This window comes from Spinacia oleracea, chromosome 3 (genome assembly GCF_020520425.1).
Source record: "Spinacia oleracea cultivar Varoflay chromosome 3, BTI_SOV_V1, whole genome shotgun sequence".
Taxonomy (NCBI): domain Eukaryota; kingdom Viridiplantae; phylum Streptophyta; class Magnoliopsida; order Caryophyllales; family Amaranthaceae; genus Spinacia; species Spinacia oleracea.
Window position 1 is genome coordinate 33,104,208 of NC_079489.1, and position 18,749 is coordinate 33,122,956.

At 38.2% G+C, this 18,749-nt stretch overlaps 1 protein-coding gene and 1 pseudogene across 1 annotated transcript; both read right to left on the reverse strand.

The window, feature by feature from the left end:
- Window positions 1-11,066: 11,066 nt before the first annotated feature.
- LOC110804160 (protein ENHANCED PSEUDOMONAS SUSCEPTIBILITY 1-like) lies at window positions 11,067-13,121 on the reverse strand. The gene has a single exon (XM_022009728.2). The coding sequence runs from the start codon at window positions 13,007-13,009 to the stop codon at window positions 11,588-11,590; it is 1,422 nt and encodes a 473-aa protein (XP_021865420.1). The 5' UTR covers window positions 13,010-13,121; the 3' UTR covers window positions 11,067-11,587.
- Window positions 13,122-13,686: 565 nt separating this feature from the next.
- LOC110804161 (uncharacterized acetyltransferase At3g50280-like) lies at window positions 13,687-15,254 on the reverse strand (annotated as a pseudogene).
- Between the last annotated feature and the right edge of the window lie 3,495 nt (window positions 15,255-18,749).

An 18,749-nucleotide genomic window follows, 5' to 3' on the forward strand; every position in this document is an offset into this window, starting at 1 on the left:
AACCAATCCTTTGATTTGTGGAAAAGGGAAAACCAGAAAAATTTATCGTTGCAGCGACTAAGGACCTGCGCGGTTAGTGACGCAGACCCCGCCCGCTGAAAGTGGGCGAGCCTGTCCGTTGAGGGTAGACGCCCCGTCCGATAGAAGTGGACGAATTTGTTTTGATGTTTTGAAAATAAGGACCTACGCGGTTTGTGACGTAGACCCCGCCGGCTAAAGATGGCGAACCTGTCCGTTGAGGGTGGACGCCCCGTCCGATTGAAGTGGACGAATCTATTTTGAAATTTGTTTGTGCTTTTTTGAAAATAAGGACCTACGTGGTTTGTGACGTAGACCCCGCCGGCTGAAGATGGCGAGCCTATTTTAAATTTGAAGAATTTATTTTTCGAAAACTGAGGACCTGCGCGGCTAGTGACGCAGACCCCGCCTGTTGAAGGTGGGCGAGCCCATTTTGAATTTCTTACTTTCTTTTCATTTTGCCTATGTAGAAGGGCTTTTGTGTTTGCAACCTGTTGGTGGGTCGCAATATTTCCTGATTAAGTGTGTCCTATAAGTGGGCCCACACTATGTATATTTCTGTTAACGATATTATTTTTTGTTTAAAATACCGTTTTTTTTTTAGATTATCCAAACACGGGACTGTGTATAGCGTAGTCCGGGAACATGATTTTAACCTTGCACACCCTTTGTTGGAGTATATATTTTTTCGAGAGCTCCCAAGAAATTGGGCTCGTCGGTCATTTTTGCCAAGAGAGGTACGTAGCTTATAACGTCTTTTAATCATGTCTGGGGTCATGCTCGTATGTGCGAGTGACCTTTATAGTGGTATGCTATTTTGACGAAGTCGTGGAGTGCGACTTCAGTTTCCGGGCGACAAAGTTTATTTTCCAATAATATTTGGTTTAGCTTGGCCCGGATTAATCTTTTGACAAACATTTTTCATTTTTGAGAAACCAACGACTTTAACAATATTTTTTTTGGTGTTTCGAAGAATGACCTTGATATTTATTTTCCTCATATTTGTTTTGAAAAGTGTACACATATATTCCTTGAGACGAGTCTAAGTTTTGACCAAGTTTTAACATTCATTTTTTATATTTGGGTGCTAAAGGTGCTTTTGGGCTTGATCTTAATTGCAATAGGGCCTCGTGTCTAGCGACACGGTTTTAAGTCCTTTCCTGTTCCGCGTTTTGTGAAATCTGAGCCTTGGGCTGCATTTTCAGCGCCCAAAGAAGGGCGTTAATTATTTCGGCGCCCAGCCGTGGGCGCTGAAAGTCCTCTCCTGGCGATTTTTGGTTCTGAATGGGATCAGGATGTCACTTGATGTCTTCAGCTATATATAGGGGCTAGATACTTCCCTATTTTCTATCACTCTCAATTTCCTTCTCTCTTGTAATTGCTGCGTTTTTAATCACTCCTTGCTTTCGTTATGTCGATTCCTCCTTTCTCACTCCAACGGGTTGTTAGGCGTTGGCTACGAGCCCTTACTCCTACAGAAAAGGCTTTGTTGAAAGAATACCACTTAGAGGCACTTTTAGGCTTACAACAAATTAATATTGATTATAACTTCCTGCATGCATCCCTAGGCTTTTGGGATTCCGATCATCATGTTTTTGTCTTTCGGGGCAACGAAATATGTCCTTTGCCAGATGAATTTGCCGCGATCCTTGGTTATCCTACTAATGCTACTCCTGCCACCCCTGGCACCATTGAAGAGGGTAAAACAACCATAGGGGCTTTCCTAGGACTAGATGCTAACATGCTTGCTGAGATTGTTGTAGGTGATGAGGTTAACTTGGCAAAGCTTGTAAAACACCACTTTAGACCTAGTAAAAATATGACTGAACAAAAATTGAACATTCGAGCCCTTGTATTTTGCTTGTTGAATCATTATTTGCTGTCGAATAACAATGGTGAGTTCGGTGACATAAGGTTGATCCCCTTGATTAGCCAGATGGAAAGTTGCTATTCTATCATACCATTGGTTGTTGCCGAGACTTTGCTGAGTGCGGATGAACTGAAGAAGGATGCCAAATCTGAATGTTTTAAGGGGAGCCCCCTATTACTGCAGGTAATCGATCTTTTCCTTGCGCATCTTTTTTTTTGCATTCCTTTTTTACTCGTCCTGCCTGAAGCTGAGTTTCAGCGCCCAGGGCTGGGCGTTAGAATTATCGGCGCCTGGTCCTGGGCGTTGAAACTGCACCCCAGGCTTCGTTTATTTATTTATTATTTTTTGATCTGATCGTACCCGTTTTTTTTGCAGATTTTGCTCATGGAACGACTTAGGCTCTTAGAAATTCCCGCCGATCCTAAACACTATCGCCCTATAGCCTTGGGTAACCGGAAGTGTTTGCACCGAGGCCAGGACGAGGCCGAGTGGGCCTCCTTTTTTTACTCATGGTATCTGTTCTATTAAGTGGGTGGTACCGTGGTGGGGTTTGACTACTATGACGGGGGGTTCTGATGTATCGGTTTATGTTTCTTTGTTGGGGCTATCCCGGCCCATTTATATCTTCCCTTACCGAGTCATGCGTCAATACGGTTTAAGGCAGACTATCCCTTTTTCTGATACAGTACCACCTAAAGTAGCGGCCTTTTCACAAGCACGGGTTCAAGCATGGGCTAAGTATTATGATGGTCTCCTGCGTTGGGCCGTAACTACAAATGGCTTTGTGGGTCTTTCTGAAAACTACAAGTTGTGGATGAGTTCCGATGATAAAGCCGTGAGGACCGAGGCTCGAAATGGGGAGCCGGCTGAGCTTTTAATACCTCGTATTCGGGTTAGATATGAGGGCCGTGATTCTGCCAATCCTCGCACCCATGGTATTAAGACTGTGAAAGCTCGTCCTGATCGAAAGCGAAAGGAAGTTTCTCCCCGTTCCAGTTCTAGGCCTAAGAAGATGCCTAACATGAAAGGGTCTGCCGTTGCTAAAAGAAATGCAAGCTCTCGCGGAGATCGTCGCCGGAACAATGTATGGGTTAGGAAGGCTCAGCCGCTAGTAGAACCAGTGACTAATTCAGTTGATGTTGATAATCCTTCTCCCACCATTGTCTATGCCCTTGAGGCTGAGCAGGCTGTAACTGAGAATGTTTCTGAAGTATTGGCATCTTTGGAAGTTAGTGTCCAGAAGCCGGTTCTTATGGAGATTGATATAGGGGCAGTGCAGAAGACAGTGGGGGTGGACCCTGCGAACATTGCCCTCTACAAGACTTTATTTGATGATCCGGAAGAACTAGAGTAGTGTAGTTCTTGCTAGGGTGTAGGTGCCCTTTATTTATTTCAGTTGTGTTTGTTTTTCATTCCTAGCACTTTTGTTTTCCTTCTTATCATTTTTTTTAATAAAGGCGTATTTTAGTTCTACTTTCATTTTTTGCTTCTCCTCTTTTTTCATTTTATGTATGTCTTAACACTTTTGCACAATGTATATATATTTTGCTGTTTTAATTGGACCGAATCCATAAATAGGATTGCCTACGTGTCTTTGTTAGAATCAGGTCACGCGTAGTTCTAGCTAGAATAAATTCTAGGATGCCGGATCTTAATAGATATGCCCTGAGGTGGAAACATATTATTTAATCGGTCAAATGAGTGAAGTATCATCATTATTTTCGTCTGCTGTTTTCGCCGTAAGCCGCGTATAAAAATGAAATTCCATGTGTTTTTTGTACGGCTATTTTTTTTGGAGTGGTACGCATATCTGGATACGTGCTGTACCCCCCAAGTGTTCGTTATTTTTCCGTTATGTGCGGATAAAATGACGAGCACTTCTGGAAAAACAATTTAGGCAGGCAGAGAGTTTCAACGCCCAGGCTGGGGCGTCAGAGATTTCGGCGCCCAGCGCTGGGCGCTGAAATTGATTTCTGGGCGGTCGTTTTTGACGCTTTGCTTCACATGTTCTTGCATTTATTTCTTTTCTCTTTGTTTTGTGCTTTGCTTTTTACTCGTATTAAAATCAATTTTGAGGATATTTCGGAGGCTTTTTTGACTGTTAGCGTGAGACGCATTTTTGTCCGGATTAATTTTTCCTATTCGTGACTCAAAACGGTTTTGAGAATCGGGTTAGTGTGTGGAAGATATGAAGATCTTTGTGTAGGCTTTTGAGTGGGCTGAGGTGCGTGTTGATGCCGGGGGCGGTGTTTATTTTTATGAGTTTTTTCTTGAGCAACATTTGCATGGTTTGAATTTGATTTCCTTTTGATTTCTTTGGGTTGCATGGGTTAGACCCTCATTTTTTGGTAATATGATAATGTGGTTCTCTTTTGGGGTTTGATGAATTTCGATGTCACGATTCAAGACCGAGTGGGCCTTGTTTATTGGGCCTAGAGTGGGCCGCCTCTTTGCAAGTACGTTTGGTGCTCGTTTAGTGTTACAAATAAAGTTTTTAGGAGGAATATTACGCCTTTATTAATTCGGAAAGTAAGGAAAACACACTGAAATAAAATTAACCCATATTCTAAGGGGTCTTAGGACCTTCTAAAGTCTTTATTTTTTTCTACCAATCTAAAGAACTACTAGGCGCTTTTTACTATGGTGCTCTATATGGCTCAAGCCTTGGGTTTAGTCTCGTAAAACCTTGGTTCTTCACCGGTACTCATCTTGAATTCTATTCCTTTTGCGTTGACCCACTGATATGTCTTCACCCATCCGTTCTCGATCTCTTCTAGTGTTGATGCAGGAGAGATTAACCGGGTTGGATCGAAACCTTCATCTTGTAAGCTAGGGTAGTCATTACAGTCTCGTCCTCCATAGGCCTTGATTCGTTAAACAATGTCCATAGAGCCTGGTTGCCCAATATTTCTGCTGTTTTGGTCTTGGTGAGGTGGGGTGCCTCATCCAAAGTATGACAGTCATGGAAAATTCCAGATCTGGGCCAAGTTTCAGTAAAGAGGTCCTGGCCCGATACTTGAGATAGGTAAACATCTTCAGCATCATCATCCCACACACTGCACACTTCTCTCTCGATTTGATCCATAGGGACCATGGCGAGTGGTGCACCTTGGGGCGTAATATACGCCGTAGGGTCAAAGTTCATATTTTCTGGTTGGTCAAGAGAGATGTGACAAGAACCGAGTGGGCTCTTGTTTTTGTTGGGTTTGCCAACGTTGGGGAGAGGTGTTATTTCATCCTCTATCATATCCTGGATTGTGTTTTTTAGATTCCAGCAGTTTTCAGTATCGTGCCCATTCCCTTGATGGAACTCGCAGCGAGCGCCCTCGACCCAGCACTTATTTTTGACTGGAGGGTCGGGTGTGGGGCCTATGGGCCTTAGTTTTCCCTGATTGGTCAGTCTTTGGAAAGCTTGTACTAGAGTCGACCCGAGTGGGGCAAACTTTCGACCTCGGGTCCACATTCCCGGGCTCCTTCGGGTTGGGGTTTCTTCCACAGCATGGACCTCTTGGGCTTGGGATGTGTTGCCCCTGTTGTAGGCGTTGCTTTTGTATGCGGGTTTACTTTGTATTGTTTGTGTGGGGTCATCCTCGATATTTATCCCTACATCATAAACCCTCTTGAAGGTATCAAGGCCCAAGTATCTAAGATGTGGTTTGTAAATTGGGTCCAGGTTGTCAATGAATTTTTGGACTAATTCGGTTTCAGGAGGCCAAATGACCAGTAATGCAAAATATTTGGCTTGCGCAGCCGCTAAGGATTCGTTTTCCATTTTCAGTTGGTTCATGAGTAGGGTCATTTGGGCCATTTGGTTCTGTAGCTCTTCTATAGACATGTTTGAGGGTGCGAATCGAGGTTAGGGAAGCGGAGATCCTTGAAATGAGGGATGACGGACGGAACCTGGAGTTACTAAACCTGGTGTTGGCGATGTATCTTCGAGACGCACTAACCTTTGATTTCCCGATCGGCACCAAGTGGCAGGACCAGTCCTATGCATAAGATAAGCTAAAGTTTAGGCCCCAAAGTTTCAAGCATTACTTAGTCTAGACTTTGACTCTCTCTATTGGTTTCTTCGCTCTTTCTTTTGTTGGTACACTTTTGGTTCTTTCTTTTGGTCATTCTTTGGATTTTCGAAACACTTGCCCATTGTGACATTCATAGTTATTGGCATGTTTGGTTTAGGTGCCGAGCATTGTCGTCGTAGGAGGCCTAACAACGACTCGAAGAGTTATTTATATATTTTTAGTCGCTTTAAGAATCGAGTGCTTTTCATACGCCCTTGCAGCAATTTTTACGAACGGTTTATTTTTTTGCTACATATTTTTTTGCGCGGGCACCGAGGCTACTGCGCCTGACCAAAAGTCCAGGCAGCAACTTCAGCGCCCAACGTAGGGCGTGAGAAATTTTGGCACCCAGCCAGGGGCGTTGAAAATGCATCCCTGGTTGGTTCTCGTTTTCTGTTCACGTCAATTTTTTTTTATGCGACTTTGATTTAGCGTGCTTGCCTAATAACGTCCTTACGCGTTGTGCAGCGTTTGCGGGATTCGTTACAGGCCATCCCGAGCGTCGCTTATTCTTGTGGCGATCGTTCGGGTTTGCGGAACACGTATCTTAGTATAACTCTTTGGCCAATTGGTTTATGAATGTTTGGGCAATTTTTTAAGGTCGTTGGTTTTCTAATATTGTTTGTCACACACAATCACATATTTCGCTACACATAACTAACATTACATCAAGAAGCAATAGTAATATGTCATGTAGTTTATGATAGGCTTCTATGGGTAGTATTTGCGCCTGGCTTGGTACCGCTTCTATCGCAGATCCAACACATTCCCCGGTCGAGGTAGTGCCTTCAACAGACGAATTTCGCCCAAGAGGCCAATCACGATGTAAGCCAAGGGGGCATGCACCAAGGAGAGGGACCTAATGGGCGAGCGATTGGGTTTGGGACGGGTGTACTACTAGCGAAAGTGCCGAGTGGACAACATTCGAAGCGTATGCACCCCCCGGTTGGCGATGGGTATCCTTAGTCCCAACTCCCGAGATGAAACATCAAGGGAGCCAAGATTCGTTATGCGGTTCTGTCCGATCACATTAATATGCTGATTTTCAGGTCGTCCCAACTTGATGGGGAAATAAACGCGGGGTAGGATCGTTTCACCCTTCGGCTATTTTGATTACCTACGAGCACGAGTATTTCCTTCACTATCCCCAGTGGAGTCGCCACTGTGAGGGGGTCGAAAAAGCACGAGGCTAATGCGTGACCTTGTCCCTCGTGGGTGTGACGTTTCTTTTTGTCAAATCAAGTGTAATTGGATTTCCTGTGAGTTTACACCCAATTGACTAGTAATATAGGAGTCGCCATTCAGTTTTTAAAGACAATGAGAAAAACTGACAAAACCCGGTTATCGTGACATAAAGGAAGTGCAATTATGTTTGACCACGACGGCCGTAGGTTCCCTTGTGATCCCTGGTGTGGGGATCTCTCAACATACACCCGCAAGGTAGAGATTGAGGGTTCGGGGGACTATAACTACCGAGAGGAGTACTCGCTCTTCGATAACTCCAGAGGCAGGATATCCTTACTAGCTCAGCATAAATAATTGAAGGGACATGCGTTAACTATTAAACTAATCTGAGTTGATTTTAACAATATGCAACATATAATACTAGATCGAACGCGATTATCTGATTTAGATTGTTTTAAGGGACCTAGCATGATAATCCAATTTCCCAACATATTATCTTTATTAGGCGTGATAGAACAATCAGATTTAATTAGTTTAACAGTTCGTAAAAGGGCAAGGAAAGCAATTAAACCATGGAAAAGGGACACATTACGACGCACCCTTGAGAGGTGCGTCACGGTTCTCGGAAAACTAACCACTTTGACTTTGCTATTTCTCCTTTTATTTAACGAATCTCAAATTATGGGACAGGATACGTTCTGTTCGATTTATGGATCGATTGCGACAGAACGCGTGATCAGTTTTGCAGCGTGAGGCTTAGGCTTAGGGGTTTAGAGTCAATACTCATAATAATAATTGTGTGTTGTGTGTTCTTTTCACGTCGAACTTAGGGCCCTATTTATAGAAAATAGTTCGTGGAAAGATAGAATTGTAGAACTCTAATGCACGAGGAATTAGGAAAGAACACGTCCCAGGTAATTTCAGCGCCCAGCAAGATTTCGGCGCCCAGAGCCAGGCGTTGAAAATAGGGTCTTGGCCGTTTCTTTGTCAGATTAGGATTCTTAGAATCCGGAGTGTATGAGACTTTAATCGAGTCTTTTAATGCGTATTAATTTTATGATGGAATGCATCTGGGCCCGTTACGAACTCTAGGCTCGTTAGGATCTTAATTAATACGTAACTCTTATTTTCGAATCGTATTAGGAATAGGATTCTCTCGCAATTTTATCTCATTTAGGATTTATGTTGGAGTGCAACACCTACTTCTGACAGGTTTCTATCTTTTATGACTTGCCACTTTTAACAACTACCCATTACGACAGTTACTATTTTTAGCAGGTTTCCATAAATAGCAGGTTTCTATAAATAGCAGGTTTCGGGTGAAATGAAAAGGGGAATTGAGATTCGTTATTTTATAGGAGATGCGTTGTCAAGTGGAGATTTACGTTCTCATCATCGAACCTTCCCTTTCGGGAATTGGGACAAAAGTAGGTGTCTACAAATACTATATCATTTTTTATTGTGTTACCCGTACCCATTTTGTTATCCGCCCCATCTCAAGTTTATTCTCTTGAAATAAGATCTTATCAATTCCATAAATTTCAATTAGGTGTTAGATTATAGTTAATATGATTACGATTATTTTTGAGATTACAGCGATTTTATTTATATGGTGAACAAATAATGTATTTAACAGGCATAGTATATCAAAATATAATATTTTAGTTGTTTATATTACAAGAGAGGCGAATCATAGAGTGACATTTGTGATCACCACATTGATTTCCTCTCTTTTATTATAGTTTATAGATATAAGATATTTATTGAAGCTAGATCCAATAATATATATATATATATATATATATATATATATATATATATATATATATATATATATATATATATATATATATATATATATATATATATATATATATATATATATATATTAAATAATATACAATGAAAAAATAGTCATATACTTTGTAAATATAAAGATATCCATGTGATAAATAAAATCAATAGTATATTTAGTTAATCGTATACGCATACATTCCTTACATTTAGAAAATCTAATACTTCGTATTATGTATTCCATAATAGATTTTTATTTAGAGATAGTTAGAGAAAAAAATATTTGAATTATTTTAAAAGAGAGGTGAATCAATGAGTGACATTTGTCATTACCAAAGTTATTTCCTCTCTTTTAGTTAATCGTATATGCATCGTATATTCCCCCTGTTCCATAATGATGTTCTAATTTTTACTTTTCAGTTTTTCAATGCACGTTTTGTATCATTTATATCTCTAATTATACATTAACAAAAACTATAAATTTTGATATTATTAAAGTACTCATTGAAACGGATCAAATAAGACCCACATGAATTATTATTTTTCTTTTGTATTGAAAATAATTTATAAGATTCTCTTTAATTTAAATAGTCTCGAAATTCTAAATTGGAACATCATTATGGAACGAGTGAGTAATCATTAGAAATGACACAAGACATTTATAACAAAAAAAATTAAGACTATAAATTCTATAATCTTGTGGTAATTTAGATCATATAATCTAGCACATCTATTTTATATGAATTCTAACCTAAACTTAAAAATATATGCTAAACATAATAATTAAGAAACTATATAGATTTTAATCTACAATTCGAGTATTAACACGTATCTAATTGGGGGTCAAATTTTAAGTGTCTTAAAAAATGAATCAAAGTTTTTTTTTTAAAATTGTACTCCGTAGCTCTTATGTTTCTTAAACATAATTTTTCTTTAATTTTTTCCCGAAAAAGTTGAAAATAACAAGTTATATATATATTTTTTATGTACATAGTACAATGTACATCATGTTTAATTAATATTGATCAATTTAAACTAATTATGTTTTACACAAACTTAAAATTTTACTGTGTTATTGTGTTTAAGTTGTATCTCATATTTTTTCAACCACACATAACAAAATACAAATAAATTTTATGTCAATAAAAGTATTTCTCAATTATAAATTATTGTTTACGAGTAATGATAATGTTCCATAAACAAATTTACTAACATCCATGTGTTGCACGGGTCCTACTTCTTGATATTATTGAAGGAAGAAACAATGGATAGACTACTTACATATGATTCACTAACCAAATAATTACATGTAAAGTTATATGATTTGGTTTTATAATGGTAGAACCCAATATACCATGATTATTTAATTTCCTCAATAATGAGGCATTCTTTATCACTCTCATTCTACACAAAAGTACCGAGACAAATGTATGGTTATGATCTTTTTACCTTTTCCTTAAAATGAATGGTTATGATTTTTTTACTTTTTTTTTCTTTATTCTAAATTTTCAAAAGTTCTGAAATACAAGTAAACATTTAGAGTAAGAAAATGTAATTTTTCATCACATTATTGATGGACAGTTCTGCCATTATAATTCATATAAGTTGTACTCCTGCTACACTAATGTGTAAGAATGTGGATCATGTCAAATGAGCGAACCTAGCTAAATGAAATGGTGAAATTATACTGCAAAAATTGATGTGACTCATTTTTTTTATAATGATGGCTCTATTTTAGAAATTACTCATAGTTGTCCACATTACCATTTACAAAAAATGTTTGTACAAAAATATACTCCTACAACTTTTAATTACTTAACTTTTTGTGAAATAAAGCCCGAATTAAACAGTCACGTAAATTCTTGTTAATTGGTATCAATGTATTTTACTCATTTATAATAAAGGATATTAATGGTTTAAGCTATACATTAGTAAATGTAGGAATATGTACACATTTTTATTTTAGTTTGAGTCGATTTTTTACAATAAAGATGTGAGTTGCGATGTATAAAATTGTTTTGTTAATATTTAAAAGTGAGTGAATAATTTAATGTGAGAAAAAATGATGTAGATATGTGTAGAGACGATAGGAGATAGATAAATAATTAACAATAATGGCGAAGTGGAAACTTTGGGAATAATATTTTAACATAAAAGTTTCTGAAAACGAAAATATACTCATAATAAAACACGACATGAAAAGATATATGTTACTCCCACAAAATACAAAGTAATATGAGAAATAATTAACACATATCCCCGAGGACAAGATAATCAATTACTCCTTCCGTTTCTAAAAGTTCTTCCCTTTTCCTGAATTTATATTTCTTTTTATTTTTTCAATGTGAATCTTTTCTTTTTTTAGATTTTTTTTTTCTCCAAATGCCTTCATTCTACAATATTTATCTTTATTCCATTCACCTGCCATATTATTCTCATTGATTTCCCCACCCATCTTTTTTAGTTTATTCACACCCCCTAATTCATTCAGTACACCCACCTTATTTTATTAACAAATATCTCTCATTTCTTTCTTTCTTTCTTCATTTCTCTCTCTTTTATTTATTTTAAAAGTAGAATCTTCTAAATTTAATAATTACTCTTACACCCAATTATATCAAGATTCTATTTTTCTTAATCTCCTCTCCGACTCCAACTAGGAAGAACATAAGGGAACAGAGGGATTGATTGACACAAAACTCATAAATTCTTCATCGGATTCAAGGGCAGCCATGATATGAGGTCTTAAACATATTTCCAATTCCACACTTCCTCCCCCTTCACACCCATAATTTGCAGTTATCTTTCCATCCTCCTTATTCGCATAACCCATACGAGCTGCCAATGCTCGACCCAACCCGAACTCAGCCCCATACATATTGAACCTTGCTGAGCCTCCAATTATCACACCGTGTACTCCAACAGAATTCGGGTCTGAAGCACTTGGTGGGATCACCATTGGGGTATTCGCAAACACATTAAATCCGTCAAGTATTTCTTTCCCAGTGTGGGCCACAATAAGTTCTTGTACTTTCATTGCCGCCCAACCCAGTCCATTACCAAATAAGTCACCCACATTACAAGACCATTTGTCATAACTAAGAATATTGCCAAAATAGTCATCTGAAACGGGTGGATCGAGTCGACCCCTGGCACCAATAGCCAATAAGTAAGTAGTTTTTTGATCTAGTGGTAAGTCTCGAACCCGAGTGATTGACTTCCATACAAACGCGGTTAAAGCTTGAAAGGATGATATAACAACATTACTGGTTCCACGTTCTTGGTTAGCCTTAGCCTTAAGTATCGCTATCGAGCTCGATGAAAAGTGGAAGATTCTTTCCCTCAACGGGCCGGGTTCATACCCACGACATAAAAACTCTTCCGGATCAACAAACGGAAATTTAATGACTTGGACATTCCAAGGTCTATAATTAAATATCGGCACACGTGAAATCTTCGTGATCTCATAATCATTCGATTTATATATTTCAGACAACATATTGACAAAATGAATAAAAGAGGTACCATCTGCCACACTATGATTCATGCTAAACCCAATGAACACCCCATCTAAAAGTTCCGTTACCTGGATCGATAGTAAAGCCTTAGTATGACCATCATAATTTGGGTTTTTCTCACCAAGATCAAAGAAAGAATGAGTGACGGAAACATCAACCTGAGAAAGAACATCGGATACAGTGAGGTCAAGGGCAGTAGCATGAATGAATCTCGCTCCAGGACCTTTGTTGCAATCTATGAAGACAAAGCTCGTGTTTTGTTCAGGTTGTTTTTGTGTGGTAAAACGACCAGCTAATGGATAAAAGTGTAAGAGGGCGATTGAGAGTGAATGTTTGAGCTTTTCTAATAGATTAGACACGATTAGGGTACGAGTAATGTCATTGATATTATGATTATGGCTGGTTTGGGAAGATGATAATAAAAAAAGAAGGCCTTTTTGAATAGGATCCATTGATAAAAAGACAAGATCAATGGGTCCCAAATGATAAGGTTGTTTAGCGGCTTCGATTTCGTGTTTTGGTTTAACAAAGGATTCTGAAACGAGTTTGATGGGTGTCATTTTGTTTAAAGCTTAACTTAATTAAGATGATAATTTGATCTTATTGGTGTAATGTGCTTTGTAATGACGCTTAAGTTTGTTATTCTAGATCTACAACGATTGAGAAATTAAGTGATTAATCGTTTCCAATCATCTAGAATAATTAAATAAATTAATAAATAAATATATAAAACATCAAACTTTTGTAAAAGTAGTTGTAAAAAAACCACGATTTATGGAACGAATTTCTTATTTACGCATATTTGTGAGGTGGTATGTTTCTTATTTTTGGATTAATTATCATTTCATAATAGATACGCCAGGATGCATCTAATGCATTGTTAGTTATATTTCCCATGTTTTATCCTGCAATCATTTATTATATGTGATGATAGATTTTAGAGTGTATCTCATATGAAACTTTTATATGCGTAAGACGGTTGGCATCAAGTTGTCAACATTTAAAAAGATTACTAGTATTTAACTATAATTTTAAATGCTTTATTGGAGAGTGTAACTAATAATAGAATGTAACTATTAAATCACATTAAGTATCTAGCTATTTGATTAAAAAGTAAAATTGTATGGTAAAAACTTAATCCTACACATACGACAATCTTGTATGAGTTTTTGCGTAACTTTTGTTACATACAAATCCACCGCCTAAATAGTTACATATTCATATCGATCTACACTATCTATGACGCAAAACCCATAAACTCTTGATCAACTTCAAGTAAGGCCATAATATGAGTCCTAAGGAAATTTTCCAAATTAACACTTCCACCCCCTTCACACCCAAGATTTGCAGTTATTTTCCAATCATCCTTATTCTCGTAACCCATACGAGCAGTCAAGGCCCGACCCATCCCGAATACAAGCCCATACATATCGAACCTCGAAGATCCTCCTATTATCACCAGGTCATCACATGAGGCCCGGGGTTCGTTTCACGCGGAATCACTATTGGGGAATTAGCCAATGTTCTGTACGTACCAAGTATCGATTTCCCATCAGTGGACATAATGATTTTACGTAAATTCATTTCTACCCAACCTAAACCATTGCCTAATAATTCCTCTTCCTTGCAAGCCCATTTGTTACTAATCATAAAATTCCCAAAATAGTCATCCAATAGAGGTGGGTTGACCAGAGTTCTAGAACCCATAGCCATAAAACAAGTGGTTTGCTCATACTTGGTAAGTTCCGAACTCTGGTGATGGACCTCCATACAAGCGCGGTTAAATCTTGGGGAGATGATAAAACATTTTGGTTACCACATTCTTGGTTAGCCACGTCATTGAGTCTCTCCATTGAATTTGGTGAAAAGTGAAAGATTTTTTCCTTTAATGGGTCGGGTTTATACGCATGACAAATAAACCCTTCCACGTCAAGAAACAGAAATTTAAGTTCCGGAATATACCAAGGCATATGATTAAGTATTGGGGCACGTGAAATAATGGTAAAATCATCAGATTTAAAAATTTCAGACAACATATTGACAAAATGAATAAAGATGTACCATCAACCACACTATGACTCATGCTAAACCCAATAAACACCCCATCTAAAAGTTTTGTTACCTGGATCGATAGTAACGCCTTATTATGACCAACAGTCGTAGTTTACATAGTTTTCACCAAGATCAAAGAAAGAATGAACGATGTAAACATCAACCGGTGAAAGTACATCGGAGATAGTGATGTTAACGGAAGTTGCGTGGATGAACCGTGCTCCTGGACCTTTGTTGCAATCAATAAAGACCGAGCTTGTATAATGATCGGGTTGTTTTGTGTAGTGAAACGACCTGCTAATGGATAGAAATAGACTAGAGGTAGAAAGTGAGTGTTTAAGCTTCTCTAATAAATGTGACACGACTTTGGTTCGAATAATTTCAATATTATTATCATGTGATTCGGATGATGAAAAAAGGGGAGAATGCTTTATTGTAAAGAGAAGACCTTTTTGTATAGGATCGATAGTTAACATAACTAGATCCATAGGACCTAAGTGGTAAGGTTGTTTAGCAGCTTCAATTAAAGCTTTCTGAAACAAGTTTGATGGATATTTTTTGCTCAGATTTGGCCAGTAAATTGATAGGAATGAGATATATATGGTATGTTCTTTTGTAACGTTATAAGACTGTAGGAGTACGTATATAAACAACCTGTATATGGCTCTTTGTTATGATGGGTTTGCTTTGGCCTACTAAAGTTGTAACATATAATTCTTTTTATTAAAAAGAAATTCGACGAACATGAATCATACTTTCGATAAACGAGTTGGGACAACAATCAATAAAATTCTACGTACTATTATACTAATGAGGTCTTGGTCTAATAGTAATGGTTTTTTATTCTCATATGAGACATTGCTGGCCTATAAGTTTTCTCGGATAAAATAAATTTCAGGCAATATAAGTTAAGTTAAGCTTAAATAAAAAACACAAACTATAGACAAAATAAATTAAACCAAACACTAGCTCAAACAAATCTAAAAGTCACATGTTGGCATTTGTCCTGATGTTGTGTACGTGTATCGTGTTCCATGTGAGGAAACTCTTCATGCATGATGCATGTGTGTCTTTATGACTTTAATGTTGCAGGTCGTATTATGCCTGTTATTTCTTGTAACAATTGTTGATTTGTTACGCATTTAAATAGGCTAACTTAGATTAATGTTGCATTTGTTTCAACGGAAACCATTTTCAAAGGAAAATGATTTTTGATGAAAAACAAATTTCAAGGAAAACATCATGTGAAAATGAAGGAAATAATGCCCTTGGTCCAAGTATGCATTCTATGTTAAGTCTAATAAATGCGGTTCAGTATTAATTAACAAGTTAATAATTCAGTGAGATCAAGTGAGCTGAATGCCTAGCTAGAGGCCGCTTCAGTTCAAGTGGAATTAATGATATTAATCCACAGCTTACTCTTGACTGAACCCGTAGGGTCACACAAATAGTACGTAAACGGATCAAGTATTTAATGGCATTAGATACTCCATCTATGGATATTCGGAATCGACGGATCTTGGTTTCAGTGGGAGCTGAGATCGTCACAGGCAAGAAATGAATACTCCGGAAACGATGATATTGCCGGAAACGGAAATATGGATCGTATCGGAAATATAAATATTATCCAAGTCGTAGATGTTGCCGGAAACGGAAACATGGTACGTATCGGAAAATATTATCGGAAATGGAAATATTGCCAGAATCGGAAATATTGCCGGAAACGAAAATATTGTCAGAATCGGAAATATTATCGGAATCGGAAAATAATTCCGGAAACGGAAATATTAAATATTTGTTCGAAACGGAAATTAATTCCGGAATCGGAAATGTTAAATATTGTTCGTATCGGAAATGAATTCCGGAATCGGAAATTTAATCGGAAGCGTATCGTACGAATAAGCATCGGACGAGGCCTGCCGGACGAGGGCCCAGCTCGAAGCCAGGCCATCGCCCAGCAAGCCAAACGCGCGCCACAAGCCCAGCCAAGGCAGCGCCCAGGCCTACCGCAAGGCAGGCCCAGCGCGCGCCAAGGCCGCGGCTGCGTGGGCCTCGCTGCGTGGGCTGCTGCTCGCACGCACGCGCATGGGCGGCCCATCGTGGCTGCCGTGTGTGTGTGTGTGAGTTTGTGTTCATACACGATTCCTAAAACGTGCAGAGTTCGGTTAATGATTAAATTCCTAATTCTATTTGATAAATTAATTAATTAGAGTTCTTGTAGGATTCTAAGTTTAATTAATTCGTATCCTAATAGGATTCCAATTCTCTTTCCATACCCCTATAAATATGTGGCCTGGGTTCACAATTTATGACGAGTTTTAAAGTATTCAAAGTGAGTTTTTGAGAGAAAAATTCAGTCACACATCTTGCTCAAAAGTGCCGAAAATTCTAGTACCTTAAGGGCGATTCTAGTTGGTCAATCTTAAGGCGGATCCGGACGTGCTGTGGACTATCTACGGAGGGACGACACTTGGAGTCCTAAAGACTTGTTCTTGTTCGGTTCGGGCGCAGCTAGGGAGGGCACGCAACAAAGAGTATGCATCTAAATTATGCTATATGATTATGTGTAAATAATATGTATTCCTGGGTTAATGGTTGTTTCCGCATGATTTATGTAATATCATATGTATCATAACCTAACAGTGGTATCACGAGCCCCTTATTATTTTCATAATCTAATTTGCATGAACATGATTAAATATTACAAATTTGCAAGAATTAAAAGGGGTGATTAATTTTCGTAATTGTTAATTAATTGCAAATTGCGTTTATTTAATTATACGTACGCAGTTTTTCGGCAGTTTCTTCGTTACTCATCCAAATCGAGTGATTTTTGTGTCAATTCCGCATGTAAAAGGCATTCTAAAATTTTGACAAAAACAGTATTTTTCTGCCGAACCCAGAATTCTCAAATTCGAAGCCTAACTATGACTTTTCGAAGGTTTTAGTTTTTCGGATGCAAAATTTCGTAAATTTAAGATGTTAAATTAAATATTTGCGATTCTTGTTGATAAATCTTGAATTTTTGATTGACCTACTGTATATGTTTAACAAGTTTTAATGCCTAGCCTTGTTAAGTATGCAATCTAATTTGTAATTATGATTAATTTGTTGAAAATTAGAATAATTTAGAATTAATTTGATTTTCATAATTAATTATAATTTAATTAGAAACCTATGATTAAAAACCACCATAAAAATTGTAAATTTATGATAAATTTTAAATTTTTATGACCTAGACTTGAATCCATAACAATCGGAAATCAATTGAATAATAAATTTTCGATTTTTCGCCCTAAAATTATGAAATTAATATTATTTATTAATTTGTCATTAATTTTAAATATAAATTTTAAATTTTTATGCGATTCGTTCATATAACTTGCACGCACAAAGCAATGGACGCTTCGTGTTACCCTAAAGGGGTGTTGTATAGTGCGGGCATGCGACGACGAGCAAGGGAGCTCGTCGCCCGTGCGGCACCAATGCAATGAGCAAGGCATGGTGCACGAGCACAAGGCAGCAGCCCTGCCTTGTGTCGTGGGCCACGAGCTATGAACAAATGGGCATGGGCGAAAGGCAAGCCAAGGCAGCCGCGTGTGGGCAGCAAGCGAGCTGCGCCACAACGCGCACTGCCTCGCGCAAGAGCGCGCAGCCTTGCGCGCAGCGAGCGCAAGCTCGCGTGCCACGAGCGCTGCGCCCAGCGTTGCTCGCGCGCACAGCGAGCGATGTTGCGCGCCCAGCGAGAGATGTCGCGCGCACAACGAGCGATGGCTCGCGCGCACAGCGAGCGATGGAGCGCGCACTGGCGAGCGCGCACTGCGAGCGATGGCTCGCGTGCGACGAGCGCTACAACGTGCGATGGCTTGCGATGGGAGATGCAGCAGCTATGCGACGAGCGCATGGGCTGCGCGCACATGGCCAGCAAAGTCTGTGTGCGTGCGGCCCATGGGCGTGCAATGCGTAGGGTGTTTGCGTTACGATTAGATCGTTTTGAATGTTTAATTTGAAAATTTCAGTTCACGTAATTTTAATTAATTTTAAAATTAATAATTTAAATTATTTTCTTGGATTTTAATTTTGAATATTGTAATTATAATAAATTTTATTTATTCTAATTATTTTACTAAAATTAAAATCATGAATTAATTTAAATACGACTGAAATTAAATTAAACTTTTTGGATTCAATTATAAATTTATATGAGCTTTAAATTTTAATTAAATTTGTATGTTTCCGGTTAGACTT